This window comes from Herpailurus yagouaroundi, unplaced genomic scaffold (genome assembly GCF_014898765.1).
Source record: "Herpailurus yagouaroundi ecotype Mexico unplaced genomic scaffold, PumYag 195, whole genome shotgun sequence".
NCBI classification, from domain to species: Eukaryota; Metazoa; Chordata; class Mammalia; order Carnivora; family Felidae; genus Herpailurus; species Herpailurus yagouaroundi.
In genome coordinates this window covers 10,275,544-10,290,996 of record NW_024412426.1, presented here as the reverse complement: position 1 = coordinate 10,290,996, position 15,453 = coordinate 10,275,544, and the positions used below count along the sequence as shown (strand labels likewise).

Below are 15,453 nucleotides of genomic sequence, written 5' to 3'. Positions count from 1 at the left end.
GGACATCTAAAATTAATACAATGTAGTATGTCAATTATACCTCAACTTTTTAAAAGGCCATTAAAAAATAAGAATTATTAGGTCTATCTATTGTATCACAATGGAACACTTAGTTATCCCCCAAAGTTTCTTTCCCCACTTTCTCAATCTCAGCCCACTCCTTTGCTTACCCCAAATTTCTAGACATTTTCTTAGATTTCTCTTTTCCTCATCCCACACATCCAATCCATATGCAAAGACCATAAACTATCAACAAAACTTGTTGTTGTGAGACCATCTGCTTCTCACCAACTTCACCTTTATAAATCCTAGTCCAAGGACAACTCTACTTAGCCGAGGCCACCAGCAGAATTTCCTAAATGCTGGCCTTGCCCTCCTACTTTTCAACTGCCAGCCAGAGTGATCTTATAAAAATGTAAATTACTCATCACTCCTCTGCTTGAAGTTTCAGTGGTTTCCTTTTCTCATTCCTAAGTTAATTCCACTTAGAAAAGCATCCCAACCCTATCCTAGCCCTGAAGTCCCATTCGATTCTGTCCTGATCAACAGTCCAATCTTGTCTCCTAGCATTTTCCCCTTATTCATGAACTCTAGTCACACTGGCCTTCTTTCACATCTATGAGCACAAAAAGACCTTTCTTTGTCCCAAAATATATGTACTAACAGGTACTTGTCCTTTAGGCTGCAGTTTAAATTTCACCTGCCCAGGGAGGCCTTTCCTGACTCCTGGATTTGAAGTGGTCCCCACTCTTCCATTCACCTTTTGTTTTGTCAGAGTGAATGGCATTCACTTATTGTGCATTGCACAATTGGCATTTAATATTTTCCTCCTGGGGTGCCTGGGTGGCTCAGGCAGTTAAGCACACGACTTCGGTTCAGGTCATGATGTTGTTGTTCAGAGTTCGAGCCCTGTGTCAGGCTCTGTGCTGACAGCTCAGAACCCAGAGCCTGTTTCAGATTCCCTCTTTCTCTCTCTCTCTCTCTCTCTCTCTCTCTCTCTCTCTCTCTCTCTGCCCCTCCCCCACTCATGCTGTCTGTCTCTCAAAAACAAATAAACATGAAAAAAAATTTTCCTCTTCTGTGTATTGTCTATCTCCCTCCAGTAGGGTTTATAACAGTGCCCCAAACATAGCACTCAAGAAACACTTGTTGGATGGGTAAATCTTTGTCTCAACTTTGGTGACTTATGTAAGATCACAGTAGTTTTCTAATACAACTTTAGTCACTCTGCCCCATCCATGTTTTCAGCATTGCTTCAACCCCCCCCCCCCAAAGTCCATCATTCTAGGGGAAGGATTCAGGATTTCAGATTCAGTTCAACAGTTCAAAATCATCAGATAAGGGGAAAAAGAAAGACAGAAATCAGTATTCCTGACATGAACAATTGTCATTTCTCACTTAAAAAATCGAGGAAGAAAAAAATCCCAATTCTTAAGATCAAACACTTTTGGAGTTGGAAATGTTAGAGAAAGTAGATGTGGACAGAAAAATGTTAGCGTGTGGGAGGAAAAGTCAGAAGGAGGTAAGAGAAAGAATACTCACCATGCTGTGAGTATTCATGGTTCTGGGCGTGGGTACCACGTCTTACCTGCAGAAACACTAGGGAAGAGCGTGATGGAGTGAGGTGGGTGGGGGCGAGGAAAGGGAGGGGCGGGAGACCAGGACCAGAGACCTGGAAAAGGACAACACAAAAAGAAAAGAGAAGGACGGAGCAGAGCAATACAAAAGCAGCTTCGGATCTGGCCGGAGCTGCAAGCGTTAAGGGGAGGCGGGGAGTGACGCGGTTTGCGTCTGGAGCGGCTCCTTGGAGTCCACAGCATCCACCGCCGGAGCCTCGCCTTCCTTTCTCCCTCTGCAGACATATCGAGACACAAAAAAAGAGGCGACCCCTGGACCAGCGCGAGGGACCCACCCGCAAGATGACGGAGACCACCAAGACCCACGTTATCTTGCTTGCCTGCGGCAGCTTCAATCCCATCACCAAAGGGCACATTCAGATGTTCGGTGAGTCCTCCCGCCCACCCCCGGAGGCTGCTTCCGCCTCTCTCCTTCCCCGGCACCTGTATTTTCCAGGGCGACCCAACAGTAAGGCGTGTGCCCCTCGGCGGGATGCGCCGGCTGATCCCTCTGGTGGGAGGTCAGCCCCTCTATTTCGGGCTCCTGGAAGGGACGTAGACTGCGCTTCCCAGGCGTCACTTGCTCGGGCCAGACCCGGCACGCTGGGGGCCAAAGGGGTGGGGGAGGGGAGGGGCCGGAGGTGACTGGGTTTAGACCCGGTGGGAGATCGAGGTTCCAGAACTGGGGTGCGGTGGTGTGGTAGTTTGGTCACTTGGCGGGTGAGGATCGGGGTGGGGGCAGAGATTGGGACGCGGAGAAGGAAGGAGGGGGTTGGAGATAACGTGCTGTTTGTTTAGGATGGATGGAAAGCTCGCAGGAGTTAAATGCTGTACATGTCTTGGAGACACAAACACACTGACACACAACACACCATTAGCAGGGCTGGGGCTCCAGGGAGATTAATTTAGGGTTTGGCTAATGGTTCAGGGCGGCCCAGGGGCGAATGTGTGAGGGTTGTGGACCGTATATTGCCCGCGCGAGGTGGATGGCTGAGTGAAAGGGGTGGGGGCTCGCCAGCCAGGGCTTGGCTGCCGGGACCCACTGCCTAGGAAGGGGAGGGGGCGGGGCGGCCGCTGCGGGCAGCCCTTTTCGAGGCAGCGGGTGTTGATGGATCCGGGCCCAAGTTGGCTGAGGCTCTGCCCAGGGCGGCGATGGCACCCGGAAGGCTTGCGGCGTGCGAGTGTCTGTATGAGTGTGAGTGTGTGTGCGCGCGCGAGTTGGGGCGGGGGGAGCGCGCATCGTTGCGCGTTTGTTTCTTGGAGGTTTTGGGGCGTGGAGAGAAAGGGAGCGAGCAGGGGCTCCTGGCTGCTGCTTTGGGATTCAGCAGGGGCAAGGGAAATGTGGTCAGTGCCTGTTGGAGATCTCGGGCCACTGGTGGACGCGGCTTCGCTGCTGCTCCGGTAGGACCCAACGGCGCGGGGACGTGCGCATTTAGACCCTGAGGGAGGGACGCGGAGGTCACTTTAAAACCAGGCATAGAGTAGAGGTTAGAAGTTGGAGGTGCTTTTTCTCTGGCACTGAAGTAAACGAGAAGAGGAGAGAGAGTGGGCTGGAGATGGATGAGAGACGGGTGGGAGGCCCGAGCCAGCCTGCCGGCAAGGCGCTATCCAGAGGCGGCAGTGCTGAAGCGCAGGGCGAGCGGGAGCTGGCTTCGGGCACACGTGTTTACGCGAGTCGGAGGATTGTGCGAGCCCTCGTCGGGCTGTTTAATGAAAGTCACATCATATTGGTAAAGAATGGGCGAGGTGGCTTTGGTTAAAAATACTCTGCTCTTAAACCTAAAAGGTGCGTTGAACTGGGCCCAATTATTTAAAACCTCATGAAAAGAATATAGAAAGACTATGAGCTGAGGGGAGACCAGGTATGCACATTAATAGGATCCAAGGAGGGAGACTGGGAGATAGCCATCCCTTCCTCACCATCCCTTCAGCTTTTAAAAGTGTTTTATTAGGAGCTAATGCTAACTTACTTGTTAAGTAAAGACTTTTGTTTAAGCATCAGAATAGACCAGAGCATCTCCTCATTCTTCTAAGGGAATATCGGTGCCCTGGGAACACTGTAAGTTCGCTGGTGCTTTTATCCCTGTCCTGCCTTTCTTCTCTGTCCATATTTCCTCTAGCCATTTTATGCCACTGTACTTTGTTCCTCTCAGTTGCCCAGGCGGGCTTCGTTGTGCTTTCCTATAGAATTCCTTGGCTCTAGAAATCTTTAGTGAGCCAGCCAGTACTCTGCCTTTTTTCCTGGGGTTAAAGTAGTTAATTCCACTTGTTTTGGGTTTTAGGATGAGTCGATTTAACTTGAGAACCTAGTATTCCGTCTTGCAGCTGAAAAGAGTTTGGTAACAGTGATAAAGGCTTTTGTTAAGTCCATGCTGACCTATCAATTCTCCATGAGTTTAGAGGATAGAATATGTGGAAATAGGCATGGATTACAGCAAAGAGGTTTAGACATAGAATAGGTGAAAGGAGACTTTCTCACAGGGGTAACTATTTGCTTGATATTGGAACTGAGGGATAAGAGAGAGAATATCTGTCAACAAAGCCTTATGAGTGTCCATTAGTTATGCATAATCTGAAGAGCAACATGGAAAGAGGATATGGTATGCTCACTGTGGCTATAAGGAGCTTATAACCTAATGGAGGATTTAGCACATATACATATGAAAGGAAACAAGAACAAGAACACAAAATACATATTAAACTATTCTTTGTGGACTCTCTCATGGGAATCTTTGAGCTCATGAAAAATTTTGTGATTTCTTTCTGTATATATGTGATATCACTTATTCCTAATAACAAAGTTACCAGAAAGGCATAATTATCTTCATTTTATGAATAAGAAACTGATGTTCAGAGGGGAAGTGACTTTCTTAAGTGGCTTAAGTGATATGGAGAGCAGGTGGCAGAGTTGAGACTTGAACCCCACATTCTTAATTCCTCTTGCAGAGACCTTTGCACCGTACCAAATGCAGGAACAAGTGCTCACTGATCTGACTGCATAATTCCATGAAGTCTATTTCCTTCAAACATATACTAACAGAGATTAGAATTAAGTTGGACATCAACTAAATGGGATTCCTAAATATGCATTTTGAGAGCTTCCCACCATCTCTAAAGAAACCAGTTATCCATGAACTATTTTCTTCTTTCAAATAGCTTTTAAAATCTTCTCCACACATTACAGAAATAATTAATGCAATAAAATTGTCAAACTTTCTTTAAGGTGTCTGAAATCTGTAATAGAATTTTTTTTTAAGATTTGAACAGGACTTTAAAATTAGACATCTTTATTAGAGCTCCCATGTTTTGAAATCTAATTGTTTACCAAAGAAAAAAGAGAAAGATTTTAAACAAAAAGGGATGTGATGTTCAGAATTGAAAGCTCACTCTTAATCTCTGTAAAGTAGTACTTTTACAGTTCTCAATATTTGTAAAATATTTTAGAATGAGCTTTTCCTTTTATTTTGATGAATGGGAAGTTGTATTCCTAATTGTGGCTACAGAAACATATAGAAAAATTTAATATTTGTGAGAGAAATAGTTGACACCTATATACTTAATTATAAGTAAAATGTTTTCAGGGATAAGTAAATTTTTGGAAAAATCAATTCATAAACTAACAATGTTTTACTTCATGAGTCTGCCTTATTACATAAGAAACTAACATGACACTGGAAGGTTTTTTTGTGTTTTTTAACTTTTAAAAAATGTTTATTTATTTATTTTGAGAGAGAGAATGAGAGAGAGAGAGAGAGCATGAGACAGGGAATGGCCAAGAGAGAGAGGGAGAGAGAGAATCCCAATTAGGATCCATGCTGTCAAGCACAGAGCCTGATGTGTGGTTTGAACTCAGGAATCATGAGATCATGACCTGAGCCAAAAATCAAGAGTCAGATGCTTAACCGACTGAGCCACCCAGGTGCCTCTTAACTTTTTTTTTTTTTTAATGTCGATTTATTTATTTTGAGAGAGAGGGAGCTCAAACAGGGGAGGGACAGAGAAACAGAAGTGGAGAGAGAGAATCCCAAGCAGGCTCCATGCTCTCAGTGCAGAGCCTAATGTGGGGCTTGATCTCACAAAGCATGAGATCATGACCTGAGCTGAAATCAAGTCAGACACTCAACGTGGAACCCCTAGAAGGTGTTTTTTTTTAAACACCTAAGATCTTAATTATTAATTATGTAGTGATTATATTTCAGTATAATTTTTTTGCATTTATATTGCTGTGTTTGTCGATATATTCATGCCTGGGAAATCAGATAATAAGTTTAAGTAGAAAAATAAGAAAGGATTGATCAGAAAAGTTTTGCCATAAAAAATAAAGGAACTGAAACAATTAGAGCAGAAGTGAATTCTGGTTTTTGATGATTGAAAAATAACTAGATTTTCCAGTTTTTCTACTGGAATAGAAAATAGTAATATTTTTACTTTGAACAAGTGGGTCTTTTGAAAAGAGACATGATCCAATTCTGTTCCTCTTCAAGGGTAGTGAAGAGGGCTTTTTAATTATTGTAGAATTGGAAAAGCAGCCCCTATTGCTATAACTAGAAATCATAAGAAAAATGAATTTGAGTTGCTACTGATATAGATAACTGTCAGAAATCAAGAAACTGTTTAATATGCTCAAAATGGCTATAAAAAAAAAGACCATTAAGCACAAAGTGGTGCTTTTTACTTTTGGCACCATTATCTTATTTGATTCTACTCTGCAAGTTAAACTGGATAATATTATCATCTCCCTTTTACAAATGAAAAAGCAGAGGTACAGGTGTAAGTCATTTGGTCGAGGTTATAAGCAAAAGTCAAGATAAAACTAGTTTTCTGATATCTAGATTCTCTTTCTCCTTCAAGATGCCTCTTTATTCCTTCAGTTGCAACAGCACCTATGAAAAGAAAGTCACCTAAATTTAGTTATTAACAAAGGGTTATGGGAACTTTGTGAATATTTTCCTTGGTAGTACAGGCAGCCAACAGAATATATTCAACAAAGGTATCTGTTCCCAATATCTTATACTATAACAAGGAAAGGCTGTTTCTTTTCTTAGTACCCTGTATTTTCCATGTAACTCTATCACTGGAACATTTTTTCCACCACTCTCTTACCTCCTCCTTCCTCCCCACTCTCCTGTTACCACAACTAACACCTACTTATTCTTCAGAGTTTACCTTCAGTGGTACCTCCTCGGGGAACCTCCACTGACTTCTAAATTAAGTATGGTTACCCTGACATTTGATCCCACATCACTTTATACTTTCCATGACATAACTTTCATCTCATTATGTTTAATGACTACTTTCCATGTGAGACCTTAAGCAATATTAGAACACAAACCATGCATGGTTTCATTATGGATTGATTTCCTTGTGCCTAGCATGGAGTAGGCTCTCCATAATAGTATAATTAATAAAAGTTACAAATAGCAAGTCTTTGCTCCATCATAGTTGTTGAGTAAATACAAAATAAATGAGTGTATAAAATCTTGTTCAGATAGAGGAATCAACCATGCACAAAGGCTGGGGTGGTAAGACAGAAAGCCATGACGTATTAGAACAAAGGAAAGTTTAGGATGGCTCAAGGAGAAGGGGAGTTTAAGAGGTAATACTGGAAAGACAGGTGGAAGTCTAATCGATTATGAAAGCTTATTAAGTCATGTTAAGGAATTACGATTTTATCCCAGGGAATGAAAGAATATCACATGGTTTTTAAAGTAAAGGAACGTCATAATTGTATCTTTGAGGTTATGATTTAATTGAATTTTGAATAGATTAGTGTAAGGGTAAGAATGGAAATGTAGTGACCAGCTAGGCACCTATTTCAACAATACAGAGTTCAAGTAAGAGACGGTCACCTCACTCTGGTTAGTGGTACCTGGGATGGAAAGTAAGTGTATTTGAAAACATTTGATGGGTAAAGGGATACTTATTTGGTGACTTGATGGGTGGTGGTGGCAAAGTAGACCAGGGTAACTCTCAGGTTTCTGTCCAAAGTACATGAATAAAGAACACTGGAAGAGGAGTTCATTTAGGGTTTATGGGGAAAGCGAAGATTCATACTGACTCTAAAATTTTGGAAATGTGCATTCTAATCCAGCACTGATGCAAAAGAAGGAAATACTGAAATTCAAAATGTCTTTTAGCTGGGACATCTGAGTCTTCAAATAAAAACTCCCAGTGGGTTCTAGTTGGGTTATTCAAAGTTCCTCATGTGAGAAAGATATTGAAATTCGTTAACATATGGAAATAAAAAGATAAAAAAGGGTGTGTTGACTTTTTAAAAAGTATGAAATTGGAGAAAATCAAGGTCCTAAGGTTGATTCTTTTTTAATTTTGAGGTTGTAAAATTGGGAATAGTCAATGCAGTTCAAAAGACCATTCTAGAACTTGCCCACCACTGTGATGAAGGCTGTGATAGTATATTCAAGTAGATTTGGGCATTCTAACTCACTGATGAGATAAAAGTCCACAATGGAAACTCATGGATCAATCATGGTTGTTTCACTGGCAGGAGCTGTGTCTGTTCATGACATGAGAATAAGGACTGAAAAAGAAAATTTAGACATTTTTGTTCACAAGAAGAGGTGGTTTGATTTACTTTATCCAGCTGAATTCATTAACTGAGCCTCATGTGGACACAAGCTAACTATGAAAGGCAAATATCCCATCTAGAATTCACCCCAAACCAAGGAATAAGATAAAACCAAGATGGTTGATGTTCTATCAATTTTGAAATGAAGTAATATTCATTTTCAGCTTTTCTTCCCTTTTTGTTTTACTTAATTTTATTCTATATGTCTAAGCCTTTTATTCTAAGATATGCTTAGAACTATGAGAATTGGAGGTTCTATGCCTTTTAGGAAAAAGTACAAATTATTACTTGATACAAACATCCTTTAAAATGTTACGAATGTCAAGAGAAACATTTCTGTACACATTTCTAATGTTAGACCAAGCCAAATGAACAACCTAGAAATGTGGAGGCAAACTAAGAAACATACCTGCTAAGCTTCAAGTTTGGACTCCTCGGTTTCAGAGATATCCTCAGACATGAGAGGAAAATGCAAAACTAGATGGGATATCTGCATTTCTGTTATTTTTCTACTGATAGGCAATAGATGTGAGAGTAGTATATGGATGACTGGGAAAGAGAATGAAAACCCAGTTTTAAAAGTGTTTCCTTAAGGAGTACCTGGCTGACTCAATCAGTGGAGCATGCAGATCTTGATCTCAGGGTTGTAAATTTGAGCTCCACATTGGGTGTAGAGATTACTCAAAAATAAAATCAGTCTGTTAAGTGTCCTACTTCAGCTCAGGTCATGATCTCACAGTCTGTGGGTTTGAGCCCCGCATAGGGTTCTGTGCTGACAGCTCAGAGCCTAGAGCCTGCTTCAGATTCTGTGTCTTCCTCTCTCTCTGCCCCTCCCCTGCTCGTGCTCTGTCTCTATCTCTCAAGAATAAATAAACATTAAAAATTAAAAAAAAAAACTTTTTAAAAACAGTTTCTTTAAAAATGGTTCAAGTGCAAATTTTATAATATCATTGTCCTTTCAGCCACAGATACAGTGTTCTGAATACAGTGATTGTTTAATCAATATTTAATGATACTATAAAATATACACTTTCTGGTAGAGTTCTTGTTCATTTTCTACAAGTTTTCAAATCATCTTGAATTGCTCAAAAAGATCCTAAGGAAGGGGTGCCTGGGTGGCTCACTTCAGCTCAGGTCATGATCTCACATTTCTTAAGTTCGAGCCCCGTGTTGCTGATAGCTTGGAGACTAGAGCCTGCTTCAGATTTTGTGTCTCCCTCTCTCTCTCTGCCCGTCCCCAGCTCATACTCTGTCTCTGTCTCTCTCTCAAAAATAAATAAACATTAAAAAAAAAAAAGATCCTAAGGACCCAAAGGAATACATTAAATAGTTTTTCAACACCACCTTTTTAAAACAATATTCAACTCACAAAATTTTGGTTAAGCAAGGCATTTAAAATAATCCTAACAACTTGATATAATAGCCTAAGAATTGGGATATAGGAATTTATTTTATAGAGAATTACATAACTTTATTTATGAATATGTTCCATATAAATGCAGCATTAGTTTACAAGGAAGAAAGTTTTCCATTGCCAGAGGTTTTCAAATCATAAGCATTCAATTGCATGAAACAAATATACTTTTTTTGGATACAGTTTGGCAGATAGCCTCAGAATTATCTTAGCCCAAAAAGATGTTATATGGTATGACCAAGGCCATCCTCCTAACATTGGCATCCTCTTTCCATCTCTTGTACTGTACAATATATGACTATGAACTTTGCAACAAAGTCAAGTGTTTTAACCACTACTAGCATCATCATCTTCCACATTATCATTTTAATAATGGAACTACCTTCTTTGAGCTTCTTTAAATTCTACCACCATTAAACTGTTTTCCATTAAAGTTATCACACAATTCTCTTTAGTTCAGAACAAATGAGACATTCATGAACATTCTTATAATTCTGGAGATAAAGGGGTAAGAGGAAGAAGTAGAAAAGAGCAAGACAAAGAGGCTAACCCATGGAAGTGGTGGCAGCTTAAATAGCACTCTTTTTTTCTACTTTCTTCTGCATCAGGTTACCTCCACAGCAGTAGCCATGCTGCTACATGTTGACCTCATTTCATATTTACCAAACAGTAGGAGGGTGAGTGAAGCATAACCCCCAGATAAGACTAAATGCATATGGTTTTGCTCTTGTTCCAGTTGCTTAGGTCAAAAACCTTGGACTTTCTTGACCTATCTCTCTGCACACAACATCCATGTCTGCAAATGATTTTGGATCTCTCTGTCTTCAAAATACAAGTAGGGCCAACCACTTTTCCACATCTACAACCCTGGTAGAAGCCATTGGTCTCCTTCACCTACATTATTTCAATAGCTTTTTAACTGATCTCCCTGCTTTCACCCTTGGCCCCAATACTCAATCCTCAACAAAAATAGCCAAAGCAATCCTTTCAAAATGTAAACCAGATCTAAGTCAGATCATGTTGCTCCTTTGCTCAAAATTCTCCCATGGCTCTCTTTCTCATTCAAGGTCACTGTCATTAAAATGACCTACAAGGTCTCCACAATTTGCCACCTTTCTCCTCACCGCGCCCCCCCCCCCCCCGCCATAACACAGCTCTTTCCATCTAGTTCTTATCCAACCATAATGACCTCCTTGCTTCGACCTTACAGTCTTTGTACTGAATGTACTCTCTGCCTGTAATATGCTCCTCCCACATATCCCTATGTCTAATTCACTCTCCTTCTCAAAGTTTTTTATTTTTTATTATTTTTTTAATGTTTATTTATTTTTGAGAGAGATAGAGACAGAATGCAAGTCGGTTAGGGGCAGAGAGAGAGGGAGACACAGATTCCGAAGCAGGCTCCAGGCTCTGAGCCGTCAGCACAGAGCCCGATGTGGGGCTCAAACCCAAGAGCTGCGAGATCATGACCTGAGCCGAAGTCAGGCGCTCAACCAACTGAGCCACCCAGGTGCCCCTCAAAGTTTTTGCTCAAATGTAACTTTCTCATTGTCTACTTGGCAGATCCTATTCCTCTGATCATATAATTTAAAATTATATTTAAAATTATAACAATTATGAATTATAAAAATTTAAATAACAAGTTTAATAATATTTACATTTAAATTATAAAAATTTAAATTATAATTTAAAATAATTGCAGCTCACACACTCCCAGTCCCCCTTATTCTCTCTTTTCCCCTTACCTCTTATCACCATTTAATAAATCATGTTATTTCCTTTCTTGTCACATTTATTATTTAATGTCCCCAGCTAGAATGTGAGCTTTTCTTGGGCAGGGATCTTGGTTTACTCTGCTTACTAATGTGTCTCAGGCTCCTAGAAGAGTCCCTGACACATTGTAGATGCTCAATAAAAGTCTGTCAAAGGAGTGAATGAATGGGGCGCCTGGGTGGCGCAGTCGGTTAAGCGTCCGACTTCAGCCAGGTCACAATCTCGCGCTCCGTGAGTTCGAGCCCCGCGTCGGGCTCTGGGCTGATGGCTCGGAGCCTGGAGCCTGTTTCCGATTCTGTGTCTCCCTCTCTCTCTGCCCCTCGCCCGTTCATGCTCTGTCTCTCTCTGTCCCAAAAATAAATAAACATTGAAAAAAAAATTAAAAAAAAAAAAAAAAGGAGTGAATGAATGAAGTGTTATAATCACTTACCACCCTCACCTCAAGCCTGTATTCTTTTTGTGGCAGAAAGGGCAAAGAGCCTTGAGAGGAGTCAGTGGCAGTTGATTCAACAAAGGTTTATTGAGTTATGAAGGTGCCTCAGGCACCATGCTAGGCCTCAAGGACGTGACAGTTAAAGGCACTCTTCCCCATGCCCCTGGGAGGAGACAAGCTAAACATAGCACTTCAAGTCATAAGTGCCATAAAAGAGGTAGAGTGGGAACATAGAGGGAGAAGACATGGTGTGAAGGCCATCAGAGCAGGTATTAGTGAGAGTGAACTTGAAAGTAGTTGCTGCCCAGCGGACAGAATGTAGGATGGTATTCTGGGCTGAGATCGGGGTATGTGTAAAAGGCCTGTAACAGTGTGACACATTGAGGGATCTCCAAGGAGCTTGCTAGATAACCGGGTGTGGGTGGAGACAAGGAAGGGCAGGAGATGAGATAGCCAGAAAACAGGGTTGAGTGAAGAGGGGAGGGGGCAGTTTCAAAGAATTCAGGCTTTACCCACCACTGTCAGTGAGCCCCTGAAGGTTGATGGGCAAGGGCATACATTTCAGATGTGAGGCCTTGCATCCCAAATGTCAGTGTCCCTGTCACTGTGATTTTATCTAAATATCTTTAAGTTATTTCTGTATTACTCTTTGAAAGAAGGAAGTAAGGCTTTTCCTTTAAAAAAAAATTTATTTGTTTATTATTTTCCTAAATGGAACCATTGTCTATCACACAAGCCATATCTACTAAAAAAATACATTAAGTGAAAAATAATGCTACGGTACAGCCCACCCAAACAACCAACCTCTTCCCTGATTGGAAGTTGTCCTCACCTATGTTCTAAACGTATGCCTTCTGTACATCAATAGGATGGCCCCTCATTGTTCAAATACTCTCAGATTTGGTGAACTTGATTCACCCTAGTTTGATTGTCCATAATTTGGTAGCATTTTAGATCACGTGTTTTCTCTCTTTTCCATAGGCTTAATTGTCAGGAGAGTAAAGACCATAGAGATCCTTTTCTCTGATGCTTGTTTTTAGCTCTCATCCTTTTAGGAGGTCTTGAAGAAGTATATTTATGCTCTTGCTATAAAACTATGAGTTTCCATGACTTTGAAATTTAGTGTTCTATCATTTTAAATCCTCAAGTAAGTGACATTCCAGTGGGGGGCTGGGCTCGAAATGCTTTATTCTTCAACGTTTCCCAACCCTTCATCTTGGTACCCACAGAGAGGCAGAATACTCATTCCATGCAGCAGTGAGATTAAAATACATCAATAACTATTCATATTTCTTTTGAAATATTTATGTGCTGATAAATATTTAGCAGTGTGTGGTTTGTCACATGAACTACGAGATCTGTAGGCAAATGTTTTTTGTTGTTGTTAAGTTAGAGACTGCTACCCATTATAAATTAAGGAAGACAACAAAATATTATACATATAAATTTAAGCCATAATTGCTTCACTTACCAGGAACCAATCTGGCTAAGCACAGTTTAAATTTACTTGTGATGCCCTGGGAATCAAAGTTTATAGATAATATGTGATTTTTCCATGCTGTGAATAGTGTTGATAAAGAAGGGATAAATGTCTTAGTTTTTCCTATTGCTTCATTATTTCTCTATATATGGATATTAATAAACTGAATTGGTATTGATTAGGGAATATACTTAGTCTCCTTTAGCCTTTGTTTTCTCATGTGTAAATAGAGTGATTGATATAACCCAGGGTCAGCAAACTATAGCTTGCTGGCCAAATGTGGCTTCCAAGCCAAGAATGGTTTTTATATTTTTAACTGGTTGGGGAAAAAAAAGGAAAAGGAGAATATTTTGTGACACGTGAGAATTTTATGAAATATAAATTTTAGTAGTTATAAATAAAATGTTATTGGCATACAGCCATACTCAGCAGCAGATGTGAGCAGTTGTGGTAGAAACCTTATGAATTATAAAGCCTAACCTGTTTACTATCTGGCCATTTACAGACATTTGCCTATCCCTGATATAACCTACCTCTGGGGGATGGAATGGGGAGTGAATCTAAAGGTTTCCAAAAATATAAAGTGTGTTGAAGTCCATTACCCAGAGGAACTCTTTAATGAACAATTTTCAGTCTAAACTAAATCACCAAAAAGACCTGTTTAAGCAGTAAATGCAGTTTCAATTTCATAATTGTAATTTTTCCAGCTGACTGAGTAAATGATCGTGTTCACAATGGGGATGATTTTCTGGTTTTCGGTTTACATTGGACATTGATTAGCCCCTCTGGCTGCTGTTGGGCATTTATCTGCCATTGAACATTAGATGTATTTTCCCAGAACATCCTTTGCTTGATTCACAGCTACCTCCTTCTTTAAATCTAATATCTTACATACTTTGTATTTGAGGATTTTAAAAGATTAGCACAACAGTTGCATCAGGCTTTTGCAGCCTGCTCTTGGAGTTACATCTCGTTTTTCTGCAGCATCTCACCTCTCTGTGAACTCTGATAGCACTTGGTTTGTACCTCTCTTATAGCACTTAGCACCTTGTGTTGTGGGGTGTAGCTATTTCTGTCCATGTTACATGTTCTCTATCTGATTTAGGCCCTTGCCAGGGTCATATGGCGTTCTGTATCTCCTGAGGTGCCTAGCACAGTGCTCTGGGCACATGGAAGTTTCTGTAAATATTTACCAAATAATTGAATGATTGAACTTTTAGGAGTATTTAGAATCCTAAACTGTTAGGAATATTTAGAATTCTCAAAGGTAAACTAGGTGATCAGAAATCAGACAAGAATTGGGGAATCGGGAAATACAGGGAAACAGAAATCAAGTATGACAGAGTCAGGCAATAGGACAAATCACAGAACACTCTTCAGGGACTTCAAAATTGAGATGACTGCTGTCCCAAGATGAGAAGTCTCATGTGTCCCAGAGTGGAATCCTATCCCAGAGTATAGCCTTTCCAGATATCCACAGAGGGAACCTACAAGTCATTTTGGGGAGCTATTAAGTAAATAACTTAGCAGGAGTGAAAACGTGGGGTCAAGGATGAAGGTGAATCCTACCACTGTCCCCTGGATTGCTTCAGTTAGATGCCTGGTACATCTAGGGATGGCTTCTCAGGGAGGTGGAGCAGGTTGGAGGATGGCTGAGGAGTTAAGTTTTATTTTTGTTTATTGACAGTTTGAAAAAGGTTTTATGCACAAGTCACCTGGCAAAGGAAACTCTGTACATTGTTTACTTCCAATAGGCAAAAGGAACAGAAAACCTGGTTTGTTGATTGCAAGTCTCCATCTTCGGAAATTGCAGAATCCCCACTTGAAGGAGATTTCAAAATCATGCAAGATATTCTGTACTGAAATCCCCTTTAAAACATTTCTGCCAGTGTCTGTCCAAACTCTGTGTCAGATCTTCCTGGCCAGAGAAGGCAGTGTTGTCCAAAGCAGTCAAACGGCACTTGGCACAGTCTTACTTTCTTTCAAGATTGCTCCTTCTATTAGGCTGACATTGGCCTTCCTGAGACTTTCCTGTTTTGGAAGTTCTTTTCCTCGTTTTTTTCCCTTGAGATCCACAGAAGAGGTTTAATCTGTCTTCTTCTACTTGTGAGACATTGGAATGGCTGAAGACAGCTACTCTCCTCCCCAGGC

At 40.8% G+C, this 15,453-nt stretch overlaps 1 protein-coding gene across 2 annotated transcripts in view; it reads left to right on the top strand.

Moving 5' to 3' along the window:
* The first annotated feature begins 1,780 nt into the window (after positions 1–1,780).
* The window catches only part of NMNAT2 (nicotinamide nucleotide adenylyltransferase 2), a 149,315-nt gene continuing 135,642 nt past the window's right edge, over positions 1,781–15,453 (top strand). The window contains exon 1 of one of the 2 annotated variants that reach the window (XM_040446549.1): positions 1,781–2,004. In XM_040446549.1, the coding sequence (XP_040302483.1) occupies positions 1,920–2,004 (85 nt within the window). In that variant the 5' untranslated portion in view covers positions 1,781–1,919. Of the gene's footprint in view, positions 2,005–2,094; positions 2,138–15,453 lie in introns of those variants that run through there. The other variant, XM_040446550.1, reaches the window with a different exon arrangement.